Source organism: Peromyscus californicus, unplaced genomic scaffold (assembly GCF_007827085.1).
Source record: "Peromyscus californicus insignis strain IS unplaced genomic scaffold, ASM782708v3 Scaffold_4__1_contigs__length_199733344, whole genome shotgun sequence".
NCBI classification, from domain to species: Eukaryota; Metazoa; Chordata; class Mammalia; order Rodentia; family Cricetidae; genus Peromyscus; species Peromyscus californicus.
Window position 1 is genome coordinate 91,506,498 of NW_026294562.1, and position 25,380 is coordinate 91,531,877.

General features: G+C 50.1%; 1 protein-coding gene across 2 annotated transcripts in view; it reads left to right on the forward strand.

The window, feature by feature from the left end:
• The window catches only part of Dkk3 (dickkopf WNT signaling pathway inhibitor 3), a 41,729-nt gene extending 22,278 nt beyond the window's left edge, over positions 1-19,451 (forward strand). For both annotated transcript variants that reach the window (XM_052713957.1, XM_052713955.1), the window contains exons 5-8: positions 14,410-14,502; positions 16,016-16,160; positions 17,026-17,182; positions 18,050-19,451. In XM_052713957.1, the coding sequence (XP_052569917.1) occupies positions 14,410-14,502; positions 16,016-16,160; positions 17,026-17,182; positions 18,050-18,263 (609 nt within the window). In that variant the 3' untranslated portion in view covers positions 18,264-19,451. The remainder of the gene's footprint in view (positions 1-14,409; positions 14,503-16,015; positions 16,161-17,025; positions 17,183-18,049) is intronic.
• Positions 19,452-25,380: the final 5,929 nt, after the last annotated feature.

The following is a 25,380-nucleotide window of genomic DNA, read 5'->3' on the forward strand; positions in this document are numbered from 1 at the left end:
GGGACTTTGGGTTCCCAGGGAGGTTTTGTGATATCAATGATGTTTTGACTCCCATCGGCTTCCTGGAAGATGAGCCCAAAGAGAGCCAATGGAGGCCTCAGTTCTGTCCATTCTTCCTTCAGAGTGGGATGCAGGGTCAGTGGAAGGGAATGGCTGGGGTGGGGTGGACAGGACAGAGGCCGTATTTAATGCCCTTGAGTAACGACAGTGGTGTCACAGTTGGACAAGCTTGGCTGGTGTCCCACATCAGGCAGAAAGCTGCTTCTCCAGGCACCTCCTCAGCCTGGGAAGGGAAATGATGGATGGAGACCAAGTCACAGATCTCACTAGACCCATAGTCACTGTCATTTTTACCTCCACACCACGTGGAAAAGGAGCAAGACCCTTAGGTGCATTTCAGAGTAGCACAGTACTGTGGAATTTGGAGCGTGAACTACTGTGGGTCAGAAGGCTGTTGTGTGGCTGTGGTTCCTGTGTCAGGAACCTGCTCTGTGGGGAAGTGCTGACTGCCTGAGAAGGGCGTTGAAGCAGAAAGCAGTGAGCTGGTCCAGGGGTACACACCTGTAATTGTAGTACTGGGGAGCCTAAGGCATGAGGATCAGGAGTTGGGGAGCTTGAGGCAGAAGGATCAGGAGTTAGAGGACAGCCTGGGCTACATAGCAGACAGTCCTCCACCCCCCCAAATAAGATGTGGAATAAATGTAAATTTTCCCTTTTGACTTAATTTCTCGGCCCCTCAGGGTAGACGACGGTAGGTTACAGAGGATGTGTGACAGATCAGGATCGGTGTTTATTTTGCTCTAAGGTCATGGTTGCTCTAATGTAGTGCCTTAGGAGTTTATAAGAGGTGACTGTGGCCAAGGCGCCAGACCAAACCAGTGAAAAACTGTATGTGTGCAGACAGGTCCCGTGCCAAAGAAAATGGAGTGTTTCATGGGGTCTGGCAGGTATAAACTGCAGAACTCGCAGGGCCTGTTGGGCTCACTTTAAGTTCTCTAAGGAATGAGGGGCTGGGAGTGTGACTGAGTTGGTAGACTGCTTACCAAGCATGCACAAAGCCCTGGGTTCACTCCTCAGCCCTGTAAGAACCAGGTGAGGTAGCGCATGCCTGCAATCACTAGCACTCAGAAGGCGTGCGCACGCACGTGTTTGTATGTGTATGTGTGTGTGTGTGTGTGTGTGTGTATCAGGAATTCAAGGCATCCTTGGTTGCATAGTGAATTTGAAGCCGGCCTGTGCTATTCGTGACCCTGCCCCAAAACAAAGCAAACAGAGGAAGATGTAATAGAAGCACTTGGCACAGAACTCTGTCATACCCCCTTCCCCTGCCCTATGGCAGACATTACTAATATATTGCAGAGTAATTTCCTTATGAGCCCAGATAGTTCAATACTTGAGCTAAGATAATACTACAAGCAGCTGCTGACAGGGAGCTGAACTCTATTTGTAACTTACTTCTTCCCCCACTTGTGGGGGCAAACATCCCACTAATAGATGAGGAATAGAGCTGGGGGTGGTGGCTGTGAGTTTTCTTTGAACACAAAGTGATCATACCTGGAACCTCACTTCAGGTAAGTTCACGTTTTTGCTAAGCCTGGAGTTTCCTGCTACAGAGGGGCAGATTTAGGGTGTCATAGCACTGAGGATTAGTGGCAAGGAAGGTGGGGTGACTGATAATGAGAGGGATGTTGAAGACTGAGTGGGGAGACTTTTGGGGAGTTCTGGCTGGTCTGAACAGAAGTTTGTAAAGTACAAATGAGAGTATTTTCTGGAAGGTTTTGAGTCCCAGGAAGTCAGGGGGCTCCATTTGTTATGTGTCACGTCTGGGTCTGTGCTTGGAATCGAGTGGGCACCCAGTAGTGAATGAACACATGTAATAGAGAATTAGGAAGTATAAACAGAATAAACTGAAGAATTCTCGAAGACAAGAGCCAGGACAGAGTGTATACAGTAGTGTGTGTGTGTGGTGTGTGTGTGTGTGTGTGTGTGTGTGTGTGTGTGTGTGTGTGTGTGTGTGTGTGTTGGTGGGGGAGGGGGGGCACATGTGCCTGTGTGTACATGGAGGCCAGAGATTGACATCAGGTGTCTTTTCTCTATTGTTTTCCACCTCACGTTTTGAGGCAGGGTCTCTCACTGAACGTGGAATTTGCCTGTTGAGCTAGACTGGCTGGCCGGAGAGTCTCAGGATCCACCTGTCACTGCCTCCCCAGCTCTGGGAGTATAGGTGCACACCACCACTCCTGGCTTTTATACAGGTGCTGGGGGGTCACACTCAGTCCCCCACGCTTGTGCTGCGAGTGCTTTACCCACAAAGCACCTCTCCAGCTCTGTGAAGGAGTTTTATTTACTAGAAAAGCTGTCCACTCCAAGTGACAGTTTTCCTGGCCTGCACGCATCCCTCTGTGTTCCTAAGCATCCACTGTTTGCCGAGTGGTTTCCTGGCAGGCCAGACATATTCTGGTTTCCAATCCTTGTAACACTTGTGGCATTAGTATTGTTTTAGGGAGAGGACACTGGAGTTTGGTGAAGTTGAATATTGAAAGCTAATAGAGGATTAAATGGTGAGACCAGAATTAAAAAAAAAAACCTAAATTTTGGCCATTTCAATAAAAAATATGTATTTCTGATATAAAAAGTCATGGGCACTTGCAGCTGTAATTTTGGGAAGAGTTTCTCAACCCATCTGCCACCTGATTGCAATGTGCGTCATGTAGACCAAGCTTCACTGGTTGGCACCAACTCCCTCCTCTGTTGAAAATAGAAGACAAATTCACAGAGGACAACCAGAGACAAGATGCACAGTGACCGAGTCCTCCCCAGGGAGGGGGATCAGCAAAGCCCTGTGGATCAGAGGAGAAGACAAGCTGTGGTCTCTCACATCTCTCTTGTTCTTTGTGTATGTGTATGGATTCCTGTGTGTGCACACACATGCACATATGTGTGGACATGCAGGTAGAGGCCAGAGTCAACACTGGGTGTTTTCCCTCAGTCACTCCCTATTTATTTATTTTGAGACAGGTTTGTCACTGAACTGGGAGCCCACAGATTGGCCAGTGAAGCCCAGGAATCTTTCGGTCTCTGGCCCTAACAGCTCGAGGATCCAAACTCAGGTTCACATGCTTGTAGAACAAGTACTTCTCTGACTCGGCCACTGTTTGTCTTTCTTTTCCTCTTGCTACAGAGGGACAGTTTCAGCCACCGAGGCAGGGCACTTTCAGAGAGTGGTGTACAGTGTCAGGAGACACTGGCCACTGACCACATTGAGACCATGGGATGTGGAAAGGACTGCCACAGGAGATCAGCCTGGACTTTCCAGTTCCATCAGTTAGGAGCTCGAAGAAGAGGAGTCGGGTTCATGAGGCAGAGAGAATCCTGCTCAGAACGGAGGGACATTCAAGTTCAAAGGCAGAAGCAAACTAGTGCCCCACACCCGGGATCCCTGGGGCTAAGATGGGTAGAGACCCTGTCCTTCCCCAGCCTCGGAGCAGAAGGATGTAGGCTCAGGTCCCCTCCCAGCAGCCTTTGCTTCTTCTGTTGTTTCCAGGGACCCTGTCTCTGGAGACCTCCTTCCCCCAGGAGGACACGAATCTTGTTGTAGAAGGGCCAAGCCCGAGGCCACAGTCAGCTCAGTGCCTCCTGTGTAGGACAGTCTCTCTGCCTCCTACAACTTGCTGGGGCTTAGAAGGTAAGAGCAAAGAGAACTCATTTTCCTGGGCACCTACTATGTGCCAGGCTGTTTTCCCTCACTCCAGCCAACCACTCAAGTAGTAAAGTAAATCAAGCATTTGGGACTTGGGCAGGCTCCTGGGTATGCCCGGGGCCGCCTGCACCACGCTTTCCCCTTGGAGGCAAAGTGCCCATGTTCTCTACCAGCCCCTGTGTGTGTGTGTGTGTGTGCATATACACACCGAGGGTGAAGCAGAGACTCAGCCACTTCCGAGCAAAATGAAGTCAGGCATGTTTTTCTACCACAGAAGCATATTAAAACTTTTTCCAGGCTCATTAACATGCATGGCTTAAGTTGAAAAGTCTAGAAATTCCAGAAGCCCCCTTTGCGCCCTGCTGTGGAAGAATTTTGTGGGTAGAGTCAGAGAGAGGAAAAATAATTGTGGAGAGGACAGCTGGATGGGCCTTGAAGCTCTCAAGAGGCCTGAGGTGGGTTTCTTCTGTACAGAGCTAAGCAACTTTGGTTTTGTTCTGAGTAGCTTTGAATTTTATTCATCTTTTCCTGCTTTTCTTTTCAAGGGAGCTGCGGAAATTCTTTGTGATGTATTGTTTAAACATTTATTTCTTTTTATGTGCATGTGTATATGTGGTGGTGCGTGCCAGAGTATGTGTGTAATCAGAGGACAATTTACAGAAGTTTGTTCTCTCTGTCCATCATGTGGGTCCTGGGGATTGAACTCGGGTCAGCAGGCTTGGCAGCAAGCACCTTTAACCTATAGAGCCATCCCCCCATGATACATTTTTAAAGGATGATGACATAGAAGTGGAGGTTCTTAATCATGGGTACCCGCCAACATCACCCTCTTAACCTACTCAGAAAAAGAGCATGTCTCTGTTTCCACCCACTTTTTACTCATTTGTCTTTTGTTCATTTGTTTCTGAGACAGAGTTTCTCACTGAACCTGAAGCTCACCAGTTCTGCTCGGCTGGTTGGGATCCAGGGATCTGTCTGACTCAGCCTCTCCAGCACTGACATTACAGGCATGCGCCACCACTCCCAGTTTTATATGTGGATGCTGGAGATCAAACTTGGGTTCTCGTGCTGGCACACGGCAAGCGCTTTCCCCACAGAGCCATCTCCCCGGCCTCTCTAACTTTTGAATGATTTCTCCAATCTTACTGACTTAAATGGAGACCACCAGTCACGTATAACCAGGTACCAATGCCATCACACGTGCCTTGTCCTTTCTCAGTGCTGCTACGTGAATCTCCCTTTTCATAGGCTGGCCTTGAACCAGTTATGAAGCAAGGATCATCTTTTAAACTCCCAATCCTCTGACCTCCCCCTCTCTGGGGTTTGTTACTACTTTCAAACAGCACTTGTGCTCAACCCTGCTTCAAAAGGAAGAGCTGCCACTGGACTTTACTCTCCAGGATACAAATAAGCCATAAAACACTGCAACTCCGTGAATTCTAGTTAGGTGGGGTCATTTTTGCTTGTGATCTCATCTGCTCCCTTATCAATCTACCCGCAGTGTTCTGAGAAGGGTCTCCAGGGTCCAGCCGGCTGTCAGAGAGCCTACATCACAAAAAAGGCCAAGACTTCTGTCTTTATGTTTTGGGTTTTTTGAGATAGGGTTTTGCTATGTAGCCCAGGATAGCCTCAAAATTATGGCATCCTCCTGTTTTGGCCCCCCAAAGAGCTGATATCACAGACATTAAGAACTTTATTGGGCCGGGTGGTGGTGGCTCATGCCTTTAATCCCAGCACTTGGGAAGCAGAGGCAGGCGGATCTCTGTGAGTTCAAGGCCAGCCTGGTCTACAAAGTGAGTTCTTTTGTATTGTTTTGTTTGAATTTCACTCTGCCTCTTTTGGCATGGAACTCTCAGTGGTCCTCCTGCCTCAGTGACAGCTAGTCTTTGAGGATAACTGCAGATCAGGTCGGTGAAGGATTCTAGATGTGTGAGCTGAAGTCTAGATCCTGGGGAGGTCAGAAAATCAGGTAGGACAGCAGGTTGGGAACTGACCTTGTGACCTGTGTCAAGAGCAGAGTTTGGATCCCAGGCCAAGGTGGGTGGGGAAGGTAGATGATGGCCTCAGGATGGAACTTTGCAGAGGCTCTGCCTTCATGAACGTTGCTAGAGCCCAGGTTCCCTGAGCTGGGTAGACCCAGAGCCTGGACTTCCCTAGTCCTATTGCTAAGTAACTGCAGAACTTATGTGCAACCAGAAAGCCAGGTCCTTAATTTGCAGAGGTGAGGAGCACCTCTTTCAAGTGACAGGAATGTGAAGGTTCCATCTGGTGTTCCTCATAAGGATGCAAGGTTATCCCTCTGCAGGTAGCTGGGTGAGCTGGGATTAAAGGCACAGGAGGTCAAATGGTTGACCCACACTTTGTGGGTTTCAGGACTTGGAATCATTCGTGTAGACAGTTCCTCAGCTCTAGAACCACAGTCCCCCTCTTCCTGGTCACTGGGGGGAAGTGCTGTTTTTTTTTTCCACTCGAATCTCCCTTGTCACATCAATTTCTTACACAACATTGCAGATGCAGGCTATTATTGAGGCCGGGAAGGCGGCTGTCTTCTCCAATTATGTGCTGATTGAATTAGCCCAACACTAAGCCTTCTCTAGGGCCCTCAGCCCTCGACTTTCAGAACAATTATGATCAGGGACATGCACAATTAGGTTTGTGTTTTTAGAGGATGACTCAGCTACAGGAGGGAGTTGTGGGTAAGGGGGTGGCTGGTGGCTGGAGGTCGACATCTTTGTTGATGATTTGTTTGGAGAATAACCTATGACCTGAGGGGAGTGAGGATTTTCTCTGAGAACAGCAAACCTCACTGCTGAGCTGAAGCTGAAGGTCAGTTGAGGGGAATTGCCAGAGTCTTCACCCTGTGTTCCAGCCCAGCATCATATAAACAAGGCATGGTGATATTGGGAGGTATCCACCAGAGACGACCACTCGGACACAGGTTCAAGACAGTAGAAAGTCTTTACCAGCTGGCCAGCTACTATACTGGGTGGTCAGCTGTCTGGCGATGACACTTGGTGTTCCAGACCAGAGCTCAGTCCTGAACATTTCTCAGGGTTAGCTTTTAAGCACAAAAAGTACATCCTGGCTTGAAATACCTCAATTAACAAGAACAGTTAGCCAGAAGCAGAACTGCAGAAGCCAAAAAGCAAGGTTAATGTGTTTAGAGACTTACTCAGAACTGTGGACTTGGATGGATTAGGTCTTCGTGCTTCTTTGGGTGGGTGCTGCTGCCTATCTGCTGGGTTCTCAGGCCTGAATGGAATGTCCATCATGGTGTCAGTTGTGCTAAGGTCTGGGGGCCTATAACAGTGGTGCAGTTCTGTAACTCCAGCGTTTAGGACGAGGAGGCAGGAGGATCAGAAGTTCAAGGTCGTTCTTGGCTAACTAGTGAGTCTGAGGCCAGCTTAGGATACCTGAGGCCCTGCCTCAGAACAATCCCTCTGCTACATGTGTGGAAACCTGCTTTTATGCCTGAATCTGAGAACCCCAATCAGAGCCCTTCCCCCAAGCCCCATCCCTGGAAGGAACTGGCCCCAAAAGAGCCCCTTTGGGAGGGTCAGGTGAGCAGAAGCCTGTCCTTCCCTGTTTCTCTCTGGTACTCAACACCTTCCCTAGGGACCCAGGTCTGGATTTAGTTACTGGGAACCCGGCAAGAACTTGGCTCTCGGAGGTCTCTGGACCTACCTGATCACATGGTCTGAGCTTTGCTGGCTGTTGCAGGCTGGAATTCATAGCACTGAATCCCAGACCTACCCTGAGCAGAGGCAGCAGCTCGGGAGAGGGCCTGAGAAGTCCTGTCCCAGCTCACCTCTGCTCCACTGGTGTAAGGGAGGATGAGGGGGCTTGCTGTGGGTGGCGGAGCATGGCGGCGGCGAGGGGGGGGGGGGGGGTAATGGGGGGAGGAGGAGGGGCAGGGGAGGGAGTGTAGACATGAGAGGCCAGGGGTGTGAGGGGTTCTCCTTGGCGTCATTTGTCCCTTTGTCCCAGCGTGTCAGTTGGTTGTCACTGTAAAAATTTACTTCTAAAGAAAGAAGTGTGTTTTGGCTCCTGGTGAGTTGTTTTGGGGGACTGTGAAGAAACGCAAGGAACACATATATGATAGCACAGGGCTGCTCCCATCAAGGCCAGAGGAAAACAGGAAGGGAGGGGAGGATGGAGATGGAGGGAGGGAGGGAGGAGGAAGAAAGGGAGAGGGGCCAGCAGTCAGTTGACTAGATTGAGGACCAGAAAGAAGCTCCATTTAGAGCAAATCTTGGCCCAGTTCTCCAGAGGAAGTGCTGAACTGGAGAACTCAGGCTCAAAGAATGTACTGGGAAGCCCTGGGGGCATGGGGTGTGGGGCATCATGGCCAGGCAATGGGACCAGGTCCTGACGCGGGTTGTCAGCTGTTCTGTAGGACATGCCCTCCCCACCTAAGGATCTGTGGCTGATGGAAAGGAGGCTGTGAGAGGAGTCCAGGTATAGGCTGAGGGTTGGGGCAGGGTGTACTCCTTACCTCAGGGTGCCGAGCCAAGTCCAAGTTGGTGGGTGAGTCTCACTGGGGTGGAGATAGATTGTCACCCTCCTCCTCCTCGGGTTGTAAAATGTGGGGGATGGAGAACTGGCAGGCCACCCACCCAGACTTTTGCAGACGCTAGCACTTCAGGATAATAAGGGCTGGCATCAGCCCCCAACTCCTGCCCAGATTTTTCCACAGGGCTGTCTCTACAGCAGGGGCCAGGCCAGAGCCCTGGGTGAGGTTGTCCCAAAGCCGTGAGCTGGCGGACAGCATGCAGCCCCACCTCTGGGAAGGGCTACAGGCACCTCACTGTGCTAGAGACAGATGTGCAGGTTTTTGTTATAGGCTCCTGCAACTGGCTTCATTCTGAGGCCAAAAAGGACTCTTAGCAGTGGGGGCCACTGCTGACCTGGAGGCCTCTGCATACCACATAGCACATACGCATGCTTACACACCACACACACACACACACACACACACACACACACACACACACACATACATCTTAGAATTTGCTGATGTGGAAATCAGCTGAAGAACAGAGGCCACCACCGTTCTCCTGGGCACCTCAAACCAAGGCCAGCCTAGAAGAGTCTGCCCTCTTGCATCCAGCAGGGAAGATACTCCCTCCTCAAGAGCTCTAGAACACTCATTGCCTCACACTGTCACTTCCTGCCCCCTGTCCCCCACCCCCGTCTGCCCTAGTTTCCAAAGCCCTAGTACAGCCCTGCCACTTACCTGTGACCTTGACAAGAGACTGAGGCCCTCACTGCCTCAGTTTCCTTGTATGTAAGGAAGGGCTTCTCTGCTCGGTGTGGGAGAGAAGGTGGTATGAGGGTGGTGAGTGGGAGGTGACTGACAGCTGGTGTGAGGGTAGTGAGTGGGAGGTGACTGTGGGGCACCATTTCTTGCCCTCTGTTGCCTGCTGGTCGTCTTTGCTCAGCCGACCAGTCTTGGGCTCTTTCTGCATCTCTGTGTCCTTGTGGTCCTCTCTGGTGTCCTTGTCTGCTAACAGAGGGCCCTGGGATGAAGCCTGGAGGTGAGAGGTAGTGATAGGCAGAGTCCTGGTGTAAGCTGCATACTGTCAGTCATTCAAGAGAAAAAGTACTCACTCACTAGAATGAGGTCCACCAGCCCAAAGCGAGGTGAGGCAGGTTGTTGGAGTCTTCCTGACACTTCAGGGGTGCTCCTGGCCTTGTGGGCTCTGGAGATGAGGGCAGAAGTGAGAGGCCATGGAGTCTTCCTGACACTTCAGGGGTGCTCCTGGCCTTGTGGGCTCTGGAGATGAGGGCAGAAGTGAGAGGCCACGGTCTGTTAGTATAGGCTGATAATCACAAGGATGTTAGCTTAGACACAGAGGTGGACCATGAGTGACTGCTAAAGGAGCTGAAGACAGTCGGAGATAATTAGCTTTAGGGATGCAACACTCCAGCACCCACAACCTGGAGGTTCTCGTCAGTCAACTTTGTAGGTCTTTAACATAGGTGAGGCTTTTCCTAGGGAGTCCAGCACAGCCTCATTTGAATTAGTTGAGCTGCAAGGACCTTCTCTCTAGGACATGTTCTGAAGTATTCGGTGGCTAAGTTATTGTGGGGGCAGAGTGGGTGGTCATGGCACGGGTGTGGAGGTCCGAGGATGACGTTGTGGGGTTGGTTCTCTCCTTCGCCTTTGCTCAGAGCCTGAGGTTGGAGCTTTAGGTCACCAGCCTTGTGGGGTGAGCACTTTGACAGGCTGAACCATCTTGCCCACCCCAAATGGGGCATTTTGAGACTTTTTTTTTTTTTGATTTTCGAGACAGGGTTTCTCTGTGTAGCTTTGTGCCTTTCCTGGAACTCACTTGGTAGCCCAGGCTGACCTCGAACTCACAGAGATCCGCCTGGCTCTGCCTCCTGAGTGCTGGGATTAAAGGCGTGCGCCACCACCGCCCGGCTCATTTTGAGACTATTAAGAGCAGCAGACAGAGTGATCCCCTGAGAGTCTGAGGGACTTGTGTTTAAATCTTTGCCTCCCACCATGACCTGAGGCTCTGAGGCTCACTTTTCCTCTCTGCAAAATGGAGCCCAAACTGTGCGCGCCTGCCACTGACTCCAAACAGCTGCCTTGGAAGCTGTGAGAAACCATTGCTGCCCTCCTACCCCCACGCTTTGACCTTTGCTCCCTAGGACCTCTTTGCTGATAAACTGGGAGCTTACTAGAGATGCCAAGTGATTCCTGTGCCGCTTTCCACTCTTTCAGGGTCTCGACAAGGCACTGGGGCAGTTTCTAGGCGATCCTGGCCCAGTCCACACTGTTTTCAGTTCCAATTTCGAGCCTGGTTTCCTAAATATAGCTCCCGACAACAAAAAAGGCCTCCTTGGAATGACTGCAGCCCATGACCAGCTTCTGGGACGTCTGTCAGGCTGAGGGAGGAGCAGGACAGACAGACAAGGCACAGCTCCAGCTGCACAGAAGCCCGGAAGCCCCATGCTGCCCCTGCCATCCAGGCGCCCAGAGCCTCTGGTGTTGGTTTTCTGTCTCAGCCCTGGTGCAGGCAGATGCTGCTGGGCTGGGTGTGCCTGTGGGCTGGTACTGAAGGGAGGCCCACGCTGAGATGTACACCAAACTGAGGAGACACTATGGCAAGCTGGGTGACCCTGGGCAGACCCTTCAAGGCCTTAAAACTGAGATGGGAATATTGGTACCAAAAAAAGGAAAACAAACAAATAACAACAATGGAACAGCTATCACCTCAAAGAGAGTAAAAGTTTATTTGGGAGCCACATATGAGTGACCATGGCCCCAGGATCATGGATTCAGATTGCTATAAATTCTGTGTTCTAATGTGGTAATGGTTTCATGAAGGTTATTTTTTTTTCCAGTAGCAGAAAAAACAAAAACAAAAAACAAAACAAAAAAAACCCCCCAAAATCCAGTCATAAATCAAATAAAAAAATACATTGGGAGGTACAGCAGATAGGTGAGTTACAGCAAATTGGGGAAGTATCTGCTATAGGCCTCGGTTATTATCTGATGACAGTCTTAGCTTGTGGGTTAATAGAGGTTAAGGGTCATTTAGTACATTACAAAAAGATTTGCCTAAAATCCATAGGGATGGGTCAGATACAGTAGTGGGAATGATAGCTACAGGACCCAAAATAGCCCAGGACAATTTGGCTCTGTACCCTTAACATTCTGACTCCCCGCAATCACTTAGGGCCTAGTCAGAGAACCTACCCAGAAGAACCTTCATCACCGGTGTGGTTGTTTTGTTTTTGTTTTCGTTTTCTTCCTCTGAGAACTTCAGCTCACAGGAATCTTAACCATGTTGAGGGTATTAGAGGGAGCCTGTGCAGTTCTGTGAGCACTTAGGGCCTTTCTTGCTCTGCTAGAATTGAGCCGGCTCTGGAGCACAGCTTCTTATCTCATCCCCCTGCTGGGCAGCATGATAAGCCCAGGACTCCTCACTCTGACCTTGGTCTTCAGCCTCTGTTTTGAGTGGCAGTCTGCCTTCAGGTCTAGAGTCTAAGAGACGTGAGGTCAGCAGCTCCCAGAAATCAAAGCACCGCCCCGAGAGTCATAGCCAGCCATAGGCCGGGAAGCAGCAGAGTCTCCCAGCCCTTCTAGCACCCTGGCCTCTCACCCTGCTCAGCCCCTGTAGTGGCCTGGGCGCAGCTGGGTACGTAGGACCCTGCAGAGTGTGCTCAGATGTAGCCCAGGAAAGAGAAGCTGGATTTCTCAGCCATGCCAGCCCTCCCTTCTCTGTTCACTCAGGTTAGAGGACCTGGCCTCTTCCTCATGCGAGACCTGCACCTGCTGCGGAGGGACCCTCTGGTTGGCCTTTCTTCTTTTTCTTTGTTCCCTCCCCTGGTTGAATTATGAATTTATAAGGGCAGAGACCTCCTCACAGTCATCTCTGTCCTTGGTGCCTGATGGTTCTTCCTTCCCAAATGTCACTCTCCCACTCCGTTCTCTTGGAAGAAATATCAGGAGCATCCTGCCGCCTGTGTGTGGGAGGGTGTGGTGGGGTGCCAGGAAGGGCTCCTCGAGTTTTACAGCCAGCCGCGGTACCCCAGGATCCACACCCACAGCCAACCTATCTTAAATAGCATTTGTACTGAACATACACTCCACTTTGTTATTGTCCCCTAGACAGCACAACATAACCATGATTCCACAGTATACACGTTGCATTGGGCATTAAATCCAGAGATGATAAAGCATGTAGTAGGATTGTGTGGGTTAGATGCAAATTCTGTGTCCTTTCATGTAAGGGACTTGAGCATCTATGGAGTCTATACTTGTGCGGGTGTGTGGGGGGGCAGGGAGCATGCTGGATGCAATCCCCCAGGGATGCAGTGTCAACTCACATCCTCATAGACCTCTCTTGCCACTATGGGGTCCTGGGTCCAGCAGATGCAGGTTCAGCCCCTTGACTTGAGGTAGTTTGTTTTCTTCCTGGTAGAAGCCAGAATGGTGGCCCTCCTGACATTTCTGGTGTGCTGAGCCAAACACGTCAGGGAAACAAAGGTGCCGACCTGCTGCTCTGGGTGAGACCTGGGCTGTGCTGTCAGCTCCCAGCACACTGGTGGGCGAGGGGAAGGGACCTGCAGCTTCTGAGCTAGACGAACGGGATCCCTGGGCCATGTGCAGGAGAGTGAGATTAGGTCGTTTTTAGGGTGTCAGGTGGTGGGATCTTCTTTGGCATTTTTTTGTTGAGGAATTGCAGTAGATGATTTTCTGGTGTGAGCCCCTGGTGAGCCCAGAGCTTGCTTGGTGTGTGAGAGCAACATGTCTGTGTCAAACAGGTATCCTGTCTCAGGTTTCTCCTCTGTCACCCTTCAGAAAGGACTGGGGGGTGATATTGTAGTGACTCTGTCTTCCTGGCCAGGGAGCCTTGCTTGGTGAGCAGAGCACAGTGCAAGCTCCCCCTGGTGGGGCCTTAGCTTAGTGCTAGGCCTGTAGCTCCCCTCAACCAAACACCTATCTCCTCAGACCTGTAGGGTTCGCCAGGACACATTCAGACCTGGGTCAAGGACACCAGCTACTTCTCAGGAATAGCATTCAATAATAGTTAAGAGAGCCAGGGCCTGTCTTCTAAGACCCAGCTTGCACATGTTCAGGGCCACAGGCCCCCAGACAACCCTCTGTACCCACTGGTACAGTTGCCTCAACTCAGAGTAGAGCTGAGGACCATCCCAGGCACTGTGCACGCCTGACCCACCAGACCTTGCCATATAAGGATCCACACTGGGTCTCAGGATGGAGGATGCCCTGAGATGGGGGTGAGGCAGTCCCCAGTCTTCACAGAGGTCTTTCTAGAATGTTTGCCAGGGCTCAAGAGCTCCTCGTCTCTGATTACTGTATTTGGGGCTCTGAGCCCCTCCACTCAAGGGCTGTGGTGGAAACAATCCCTCTACCCTGCCTTAGCCATATCTCCTGCAGGATGCTATGACCATTCTGTGCCACCATTTCCCAACACAGAAGAAGTAACCTCCAGCTGCCATGTGCTGGGAAGGTTCTGTCCCAGGGAAGTGGGTGATGAATGATGTCCTTGCGTGTTTTTCTTCCTCAGTCCCCCTTTTCTATGGCTGAGATTGACTGTGGGTCTGACTTTCAGATGGACAGATGTCCCTAGCTAAGCGGAGCTGGCAGCCCTAAGGCCCCTTGGCTGGGAGGGGGGTGGGGTTTAGCCATCCCACTTTAAAGTTTGCCTTGCCTCTTGACTGTTCCTTAGAAGTCAGGAGCCCACGGAGGGCCCTCTGTGGGCAGGCCTGTGGCCTTAGGGCCAGTGCCAAGGGAGGTGGTCTCTGGTATCTTCCTAGGCAGTAGGGACTGTGTTGGGTTTGGCCTCCCGCTCTTCCTGCACAGTCACACAGAGCCTGGAACTCATTAGCACCTTTTATTAAAACCATCTGTTCTGTGTATAAGCCACTTTGAGTCCCCATGCTCCCTGCCCTGGGTGTGGGGGACGCTGGACACAGATGGTGATTGTGTGATGGATGTGGGAGGCTCCAGACTCCTGGGGTCTTGAGAAGATAGACCCCACGTGGACTGCGGGTGAGGGGTAGGTGACAAGCGCCAGCTGGGCCAGGCTTTGGTGTGGCTGGAGCCAGCAGACACTTCTGGTCTTGTGCTTCACCCAAGACAGGGATGAACCTGGAGTCCGCCCTTCCAGGGCACTGCAGATCTACACCTCTGCATTTTACTGACAACATTTTCCGCCCCCTCCCAGGAATGTATCATTGATGAGGACTGTGGGCCCACCAGGTACTGCCAGTTCTCCAGCTTCAAGTACACCTGCCAGCCATGCCGGGATCAGCAGATGGTAAGGACACCAGTAGTCTCCATTGCTGTGCCACGAGGGGACGATCCTAAGTCCCGGGGGTTCTCAGCTTGGTTGCTTGCAAGAGCCTTTTAGTGATGGGGAGGAGTCCCAGAGGGGCTGATTCCTGGAGTGATCAGGATGTCTGCAGACCTGCAGTCACTCCACCCCATGATCTCTGGTCATATTGTATGGCTCATGGGTAGCCAAGATGCAGTGGGAGGAGAGAATGGGAGGCCCTGTACTGGTCCCTTCCTCTGGGGCAGTGAACAGCAGCAGACACAGTGTACACATGTGGTTCCCAGACAAGGAAAAGGGCTACCCCTTCCCTCCTGGGCTGTTCCTTAGGTCCCTGGGCTTCCAGTCTGCTTAATAAATGTGCAGAAGGAGGAGCTGGCGGGGGCGGGGGCGGGGGGGGGGGGGGGAGGCTGGAGGACTCTCCGCAGTGCTGGTTGTGAGAGAAACACGAGCCCAAGCAAAGGAAACCCTCTGTTCCACCCAGCAGGGCTTTTGGACAAAGCCATGGGCTCATGAACTCTTGACATTTTTCCTTATTTTGACAGCAAAAAAAAAAAAAGCACAGTAAGTTTGGAAGATAAATGGTTCCTGTGACCTTGCTCAGCTCCATCATGGTGAGGCCATTGCTGTTGTCCTCCCAGGCCTCTCACATCACAGGGCACAGTCCTGGAGACCATCTGTTGCTCTTTAATTACCATTCCCTGTGGGTCTCTGGGCCCCTGCCCCCAGCATGCTTCCCCAGACGGTGTCTTCCAGCTCTGATTGACTTAGTGGTTTGTTAGAATGCTGCTGCCTCCACCTGTGGCCTGAGCGGCCTTCCCTTCTGCTGGGCCTAGTTAAGAGGGTGAAAGATAAACTGGGCAGTGGTGGTGTGTGCCTTTAATCCCAGCATTTGGGAGACAGAGATAGGCGGATCTGGTGTCCAGAGGCCAGCCTGGTGTACAGAGTGAGTTCCAGGACAGCCAGGGCTACCCAGAGAGACCTTGTCTCAAAAAACAAACAACAAGCCGGGCGGTGGTGGCGCACGCCTTTAATCCCAGCACTCGGGAGGCAGAGCCAGGCGGATCTCTACGAGTTCGAGGCCAGCCTGGTCTCCAAAGCGAGTTCCAGGAAAGGCGCAAAGCTACACAGAGAAACCCTGTCTCGAAAAAACCAAAAAAAAAAACAAAAAAAAAACCAAAAAAACAAACAACAAAAAGAACAAACAAACAAACAAAAGGGTGAAAGATAGTTATGGGACAGAGGCACCAAAGATACACAGGTTCTGTTTGTAAAGTCTTTGACCTGGGTAGAACAGACTTAGACATTCTCCTTGTCGGGTGCCATTTTCCTCATGTTTTGACCCTTCTTGCGCCAATAGCCACATTTTCAAGCTGCCTCCTTCAGTTTCCACTAATGTGAGCCATCTTGGATCGGGCCGAGCAGGCTGGAGCACCAGGTGCCCAGACTTGTAGGCTAGTGAGCCTCTGGGCCTCACGGTTTTCTCATTTCTCTGCAGCTGTGTACCCGGGACAGTGAGTGCTGTGGAGACCAGCTGTGTGTCTGGGGTTACTGCACCCAAAAGGCCACCAAAGGTAGCAATGGGACCATCTGTGACAACCAGAGAGATTGCCAGCCCGGCCTGTGCTGTGCCTTCCAAAGAGGTGTGTGGGCTCCCTGACGGCTGCTGGGGAAATCTGTCCCAATCTCTCAGGAGGGTCTGCTGGGCCCCAAAATGCCCTTTTCCGGGTCTTGCCTCCCTGCAGCAGGGTCTTTAAGGCTTTCACTGCATGTTCCAGCCCCACAGCCTCTTCCTAGAATAGGGAGATAAGTGCCTGCTTCGGTTTTTCCCAGTTTTTGACTATGCAAGTTAAGTTCTTTTAGGATGCATGAGTCCAGGGCAGGAGGAGCATCCCTAGATGGGTGGGATTCTGGAAGCCCCTGCCCCATCCCACAAAGGCACATTGGCCTGGGTTCTTTGTGTGGATTCTCTTTTGAGTTCCTAGCAACTCTCCCGAGGGCTTGTGCAGGCTCGCTCATTTGCCCGGAGTATCTGAAAACTGCCAGCTGCCTCCCCAGGTCCCTTTCCCAACCCCATTGCTCCTCCCTGTCCCTGCCACCTCGATGATTTGCTTGGAGGACAACATTATAGAGGTTGCTCCTCTAGGACCCCCCTTAGCTTCTGTCATCTCCCACCTCCGAGGCCTTGTCCACCCAGATCCTCTGTCCTCTTTATCGCTGCCCCTTGGGCTCTTCCTACTACACTGCCCCAAGCCCTTACTGGCACTCTGCCCCCGCTTCAGGGCCTTGGTTCCATTCTTCATTTCCCTTGGTGGTTTGCCCTCCAAAACCCAGCTCCTCTCTTCAGGCAGACCCCTGTCACGGCTCCAGTTCTCAGTACTCGGTTCGTCCCGAGTGTGGGCTACCGTTCCTATTCTTCAGTTCTAACCTCACATGGGGCTGAGGGGCGAGAGCAAGCGTGCATCTGTTTCTGTGCCTCTCTTCATGGTGACTCTCGGCTGGCTCCAGGCCTGCTGTTCCCTGTGTGCACATTCCTGCCTGTGGAGGGAGAGCTCTGCCATGACCCTGCCAGCCAGCTGCTGGACCTCATCACCTGGGAGCTGGAGCCCGAAGGCGCGTTGGACCGATGCCCCTGTGCCAGTGGACTCCTCTGCCAGCCTCACAGGTGAGGTCCCTTCTGTTGACTGTCCTGGGGGCTGAGAGGAGGCAAATGCCATCCAGAGGGACTGAGAAGCAAGTTGGGCTAAGGAGGAGATAGATGTTGGTTCAGTATAGGGCAGGTGTTTCTAGAGGTGTCCCCAGGTCACTAGGATGGAGGAGGGGTCCAGTCAGCATCAGATTCATAGACTGGGGCTCTGTTAGATAGTGATTGAAGTTTCCCAAGTAGGTGCCCTAGGGGGAGGGCGTGGAGGGAAGGAGCCCAGACACACTGTCACAGTGGGAGAAGATGCTGACAGGAAAGAGGGGTGAACCGCCAATGTGGACAGCGCCTGCTGTGTTAGAGGCTCAGGAAACTGAAGCTTCAGGCCTGACAGGGCTGTTTCCTACATCCTTCTGTCTTTCCCACACCCTCTACTCAGCCTTCTGTTCTACCAGAATCCAGGGTCACAGGGAAGACAGACAGAACTCCCCTCCCCTCTCCCACAGAGGCCCAGGGTTACAATGTGTGCAGCAGATGTGGGGTTACATTGTGCTTCCTTCTTGGAACCCAAACGGGCAGAGGGCTGAGGCGACTCCGTGTGGCAGTGAACTTCTGAAACTCCATCATGAGGGTCTGCACCTAGGCAGACAAGCCAATAGTTAGTCCCAGAAGGGCAGGCCCGTGACTCCCCCTTGAGGACATTCTCCCGGCTGACTCTTCAGGAAGATGTTAACAGGAAGTACCTTGACAGGAAGTAGTGAGTTAGAGAGGCCTGGAGGCCCACAGAGAGTACAGCCCAAGGCTTCACCTGCAGCTGACATGCTCCAAGCCTGGCTTTGCTCTCTAGGATAACAGAGAGAACCTTGACCAAATCTCAACCCTCTTCCCCAGCCACAGTCTGGTGTACGTGTGCAAGCCAGCCTTCACTGATGGCCATGACCAAAACGAGGAGAGTCTGCTGCCCAGGGGGGCCCCGGATGAGTGTGAAGATGGCTTCATAGGGGAGGTGCGTCAAGAGTTGGAGGACCTGGAGCGGAGCCTGGCCCAGGAAATGGCCTTTGGGGAGCCTGGCCCTGCGGAGTCATTGGGTGAAGAGGAGATTTAGACCCAGGCCCAGCTGAGCTGCTGGTAGATGTGCAATAGAAATGGCTAATTTATTTCCCAAGGAGTGTCCCCTAGGTGTGGGACTGGCCAGGCCTTCTCCACAGCTCCTTCCCAGTAGCTTTTCCTCTGGCTTGACGGGGTGCAGTGTAAGTACATTTGTTCCAGCTGCCCTGCTGCTCTGGCGCTGGGAAAGACAGACATGGTGGGTGAGGGTAGCGGTGAGCCACCCCACACCATTGCCAGACACTCTGCTTTGTTCTTCATGGACCGGAGATTTGTCTGAAGGGAGAAGATGGAAAGAGGTGAAGTCTGCCCATGATGGCTTTGGGGGACACATGGAGGAGGGTGCCTGCCTTGCAAACATGGACCTGGCAAAATGGAGCCATTGCCTTTGTCCCGTGGCCCTTCCGTGGCCCGAGGCAGTGGCTGCACAGGAGCTATGCTGCTCTTGTGGCCTCCCACACATTCATCCCTCCACCCTTTCTTTCATCTCCTCCTACCTCACTGTCAGCAAAGCCCTTTACATCCACACTCACTCCACTCACCACAGCCTGGGAGTGGACCTGAGTGGGTTTCTCTCCAAGCCCCGTGTTCTCTCACTCACCCCCACACCAGCCTTGGTACCACCAACAGTACTTCCAAAAGGAGGGCAGTGAAATTCTTTTATTTTAATTTTTTACACATTTGAGGCATGCTTGGAATTAAGATCAGGCCAGTTTGCACATCTGTCCCTCTGAGGTTAGAAGCGGCCGTGTGGAGGCCAGTGGTATGGACATTGCCCTCTCCATCTGTTTCAATAACTCTGAAAGTCAGTAATTGGAGGGCAGTTTGTGTAAATTAATTCATAGGAAGGACACTGGGTAATTGTAGGGCCAGGGTTATAAATGAACTTTGCAAAGTCGCTCGGCAACAACGGGAGGCCTTTCTCAGTCACACAGAAATCCAAACCAAGCCAGGCTGTGTGAAGTATGACTGTGGTGTCCAGACAGAAGGCTGGGCTGGGCGTCAGGCCTCAGATGATGGTTTCAGGTGCCAGAGACTGTTTCCATCCTGTATTCATCCAGTTATTAAATTTTAAAGTTGCACACAAATTGTATAAGCATGCTTTCTTCTGAGTTTTCAGTTATGTATAAACACATGTGTTGCACTCAAAGATCACGCATAAATCACTTTGGCTACTCTTTGATAATTCTTGGACTTTTCTTTTTCTTTGACTTTCAATAAATATAAACCACCTTTGCCCAGAACAATAAAATAAAACAATCTGTAGTATAAAGAGACAAAAATATTTCCATAGAAACAGATTTTCCAGGCCTCTGCAGTTCACTTCTTTTAGAATATGTTGGAAGTCTTTTCCTTGTCTGGATGGGAAAGAGTTTTAAGAGAGAAAATCCTTTACTGTCTCCTGTAATCAAATGTGGTTTTGGCCGGGCGGTGGTGGCACATGCCTTTAATCCCAGCACTCGGGAGGCAGAGCCAGGCAGATCTCTGTGAGTTCGAGGCCAGCCTGGACTACCAAGTGAGTTCCAGGAAAGGCGCAAAGCTACACAGAGAAACCCTGTCTCGAAAAACCAAAAAAAAAAAAAAAAAAAAAAAAAAATGTGGTTCTGGGCTTGTGTAGCACTGTTACTCTAACAAAATATCTGAGGTAATTAACATATATATACATATATGTATATATATATATATATTTTTTTTTTCAAGATAAGTTTTCTCTGTGTAGTTTTGGTGCCTGTCCTGGATCTTGCTCTATAGACTAGGCTGGCCTTGAACTCACAAAGATCCGCCTGGCTCTGCCTCCCGAGTGCTGAGATTAAAGGTGTGCGCCACCACTGCCCGGATTAATTTATATATTTTTTAAAAAGTTTATTTTGGTTCACCATTTCAGGTTTCAGTTATGATCCTGTTGCCTTGAAACTGTGGAGAGGCAGCACAACATGGTGGAGGCGTGTGGTAGAGTCAAGCTTCTCCCTTCCTGGCTGAAAGGGAGAGAGAGAGGAACACACAACCTTGTTAAGGATACGCAGCTCCCCCCCACCCCCCACGCGCCAGGACCTGAAGCCTTTTCACAAGGCCCCACCCCATAAAGGTGCAAGGCTCTGCCCCCTTGGTTTTAGTAACTAACTCTTCTTGGTGCTGATGAGAAGCTAGTTGAGGGATGGAGGTTCATTTTGTAGCAGGGAAGGCACAGGGGTGGAGAGCGGGGCTGCTTCCCACATTTCTGAGGCCCAGGAAGCAGAGAAAGGGCAATACCAGGACTCAGCTTTCTCCTCCCCCCTTTTATTTATTCTGGGACCCCAGCCCATGGGATGGTGCCACCCACAATAAGGGTGAGTTTTCCTCCCTCAGTTGGAACTTTCTGGGAACTCCTGGCCTCATAGACATGTGCAGAGGTATGTCTCCTAAATGATTCAAAATCCATTTGGTTCCAAGACATGGAAGTGGTATGTAATAACTCTTCCACATAGCACCATGTGCCACTTAAAAGCCTTTAGATCTCTAATCTGAAGATGTCACAGTAAAGCAATGTAAACCTTTAGAAAAACAATAGATGTAAGTACTGGATGAAGTCACCCATGTCTGTGGTTTGGACCCATTTGTCACTAAAACCTGTACTGGTTAGGATTTGCTATATTTCATCTGATAACGCTGAAATCCTGTGGTTTTAGCTACAAATGTTAAGATTCAGAAAAAATGAACAACGTATTTTCAAAAAATGCTCAGATTGACAAAGATTATTGTAGCCTCCCAATAGTGGCATGGGGAACACGTCTTTAACAAATAGTCTTCGGGCAGGGGGATACTTTACCTGGTCCATAACAGGCTTGTGACACATTAAGCTCTTTAAGGACTAGATTAATGAGGTCACTATATATTTAGGTCAACAGGGCAGCAGGCACCAACTCTCTGAATTCTATGAGGTATTAACAGATGAAGAAATGGGGCTTCAAAGATGGATAGAGGTAAACGTCTGATGAAATGGCATCTAGGGTACACTGATTATTTTACTACCAAACATGGAGGTGTTCTTCATTCAGTGTCAAAACTTACCAGGGCTACTTTAGCTCATGGATCACCTGGCAGCTATGTGTGGAGGGCTTGCTCAGAGCCAGGGGTTGGGATGTGCCGTGGGGGTTCCCAGATGAGAGTCCCCGCTCTGAAATCATCACAGTAGAAGGCGGGACACAGCTAGACCAAGAGGTGACAAAACCAGTCAACCCCATAATGTTAGAGTATCCCCAGCAGAGTGCTTAGCTTGGAAGGCTGGCATGGAGATGGGATGACAGGGTTCCTGGGAAGGTGGTGGGGTGGAGGGGAGGGGAGACAAGATTCTCAATGGATAGGGTGACTGGAAGCCCAGGCAAGCATGAGGAAATGCTTAGAAATGAGACTGAAAATTGTCTCATCAAAAACACCCACCATGTATCAGGCCCTGTCTCAGTCGTGAATGAGGGAAAACTAGAGTCCCCTTCCCAGAGCTAAGCACCCCGTGAGAGGCCTGAATGCCCAGCTGAGACCACACCTCACCGCTGTTAATGGGCCATGGGAAGAGCTGAGCTGAGTACCGCTCTTAACTAGCTGCCTGCTCTTTTCTTGGATCCTGTTCTGCCAGGGAAACAGCAGCAGGAGCTGAAGGATTGGCTCCTTAATGGTCATCCCAGCAAAGGACCAAGCTGCCAAGGAGGGATTTTCCCGTTTGCCTGACAAGGAAAATGGAACATGAAGAGCCCTCCCCTTGTTCCTGGCTTTCCAGGACAGGTACTCAAGATGAGGCATTTGGCTTCAAGGCCCTCTGGGGAAGCTGGGAGCTGCCAGGCTGCCCTCCTCCAGCCTTCAGCTAGCACTCACTTCTTAGCTTCTGTTAGCTTGGTATTCCTTGACTCATGACTCCTGTATGACTTTTATTATTTTTGTGGCAATAAATACCTGACAAGAGCAATTTAAGGGAGGAAAAGTTTAGAGTTTGAAGGAATTGTCCATGATGGTTGCAGGAGTGGAGATGACCGGTCATGTGACTTTTCTATCAGGAAGTAGAGTGCATAGGAAGTGGGGCAAACCTCAAGGTCCACCTCCAGTGACCCACTTCTGCCAGCAAGACTCCTCTTCGCTGATGTTCCACAACCTTTAGAGACAGTGCTGCAAGCTGAGGACTAAGTGTTCAAAGACAAATGGGTGGTGATGGTGGGTGGTTGTTTGAAAGAGAACTGTCCCCTGTAGTCTTGGACATTTGGACACTCGGTTCCCAGTTGGTGATGCAGCCTTGCTGGAGGAAGTCACTGGGGGCAGGCTTTGAGATTTTATAGCTTTGTCTACATTGCTTTTTCTGCTTCACGTTTGGGTTCAAGATGTGAGCTCTCAGCTTCCTGTTCCTGCTGCCATGGCACTCTACCATCATAGACTCAAACTGTAGGTCAAAATAAACTCTTAAGTTGCCTTTGGCCCTGGTGGTTTATTACAGCAACAGAAAGTAACAAATGCAGGGGACATTTCACATTCAAACTACGAGAGCTCCCTTCTTCAAAATCAGCAATAATGGGCCCCTCTGGTTTTCTGCAGTGAAAATTCTCCACTCTCAAGAGCTTATGTGAGTAGATGGAGCCCACATGAACAGGGTCATCTTTACCCTGAGGAGTATTATCACATCATCAGTCTCTGTGCTGCATAAGGTTCCTGGGATTCTGTTTTGGGCCCTGGATATCTCGAGGGAGAGTTATACTGTCTAGCACAGAAGTTTGAGTTTGAGGCCCACAAGTTGAAAACAAAAGCATTCCTGGGCACAACTATCTCCGGCTAGTGTGTGTGTGCATGCAAGTACTCATGACTATGTGCATGTATGTGTACACATGTGGAGACAAAAGATGAGTCAAGTTTGAATAGCTAAGTCCTTTGGTGATGGGACCTATGGACATCTACCATTAAGTCTGTAAGAGGGGACAGTGACCTCACAGCAGATGGCTGCTTTGAACATAGTCATCTTTCCCACCTGCCATCAGTAGTGGTACAGGAAGAATGGACAATGGTAGGTGACCATACCTCTCACACATTCTGCATCTGGCAGTGTAACTAATAGACCATAGTGTGTGCTGAGGAAGCACACTATTTTGAATGACACAAATTTAAGATCAGATTGTTGCAATATGCAAAACAATCCAAGTTACAGACTACACTGAGAACAGGCTTCCCATTGGGGACATCCAACAGAGCAGTCTAGTTACTAGAAAAACCACCATTTCTTGTATCTCCACAAACTGGCTCTAAGCATGCTACCCAAGCAGTGTGAGCTTGTGATCTGTGCTTACAGTATGGAAAAGTTGGGGGTACTCAAAAGCAGAAAGGGTGCTATCTTTCAGTAATTTGGGAGGGGGGTGCTAGTGAATTAATTCCCAGTTCCAATCATGATCAACTTCTCTGCAGTGGTTAGTAGCAGTAGGTAACAGGGGTGATATACCTCTCTCAACGTCCCTTTGCCCTCCTACCTTGACCCTACTGATAGCTCCACTCTCTAAACAATCACAGATGTCAATGAATTATTAGTTAATCCAATGCTTTTGGTAGCTTCCAAAAGCCAACTTATGAAAACCAACACAGGTCTAGGAATACGACTCCTCCCACGTTGGCTACCCTGGAGCATCTTCAAATTCCATGTACACTCAGCTGAGGTGTCTAAAAGCCTCTTTTGAGGCACGAACTCCTTTGCAAACTGGACACAGGCCACCTTCTAGCCCCCTAGGAAACTTCATGCATACCATTTTGCATTTGATTCCAGGATTCATGGCCTATTTATAAGACTATTAGTGACCAATGTATAGTTTCATTTTTCAAAAATAGTGTAGAATTGTTTGGGTGGAATAATGATGCACACTACTGGGCACTAGACTATAACTTGCAAGTCATAGGTTTGAGAACTGTGAGGTCTTTGATGCTGAGCAGAGATGAGTCCAGAAGGAGATTGACAATTCAAGGGCAAAGAAAATCTTAGAACAACCCAGCAAAGTCACAGGTCATGTACAGATTTACTAACCACATTACTGCACTGCCTCCTGCTTCCAACTAGGGATGTGCCACCATATCCCCACAGTATGGCTGGCAAACAGTGGTTCTCCTGTTTACTTTCTAGCTAGGGCCTGGGATCATCCATCTTCCTAACTGTAGCACACTTTTCCATTACAAGACATTAGTATTCTAGAGTAGGCCTTTGTCACAATTACTGTCCCTTACATCTATTCCCCCTGTAGGCCTGCTAAATGGGACACAGTCATGAAACCAAATCTGTGGGTTTCTTGACTAGAATGCTCTTTACCTTCAACAGGGCTCAGAATCATGGTCATATGTACCTGGCTGACACAAGTCATCTGCCTTAATAAAAGCCCTTCAAAACTTCTGTGACCCCTAGAGAATGGTCACATTTCAATGCATTTGGCTTGCTACAGGCTCTGCTACAGGCTTCAGGGGCTACCACTTCTCTGAAGCCCAAAGGGGCTGCCTCCACTTTTTACTTCACTGTGCAAAGCTCTCCACTCCTTGCTTTCTCTCACTCCCATGCACTGAGAAGCTAACTCTTGAGCTTTTTTTTTTTCCCCCCACAAAGCATTTCTTCTATTCTTGGTATGTGCAATATGCCCGCAATGACTCACACACAGCAGCAACAGACCCAGAGCAGAAGGCACACACCAAGGGGCAGACAAATGGGAAGAATTGTGCCAGCCACTGAGTATACTATGCCAAACCAGATGGAAGACAAGTAAGCCCACTCTACCAACGTCCACTGCTTACCAGAAAGCCAGTCCTGGGGAGCAGACTGACGCCCAGGTCCCAAGTAAGCAGGCCTGGGCCAGATCCAAGAGACTTTTAAGATATTATAGAATATCTTAATTATACTCAAACCAGAGTCAACATTTGCTAATATTCTCATTAAGTATTTCTTAAAAGGAAAAAAAAAGGTAAAAATCTGATTCTGAAGTACTGTCAGGATCCTCTGAAGAACTTTACTATAAATATACTTCAGAGAATGAGATACTTATCCCATACAGGTAACAAAGTGCCATATTTAAAGACAACAAATTCATTCTGTACCCAGATTCATGTCCCCAGAGGTTTAATGACAAAAATAACACAGC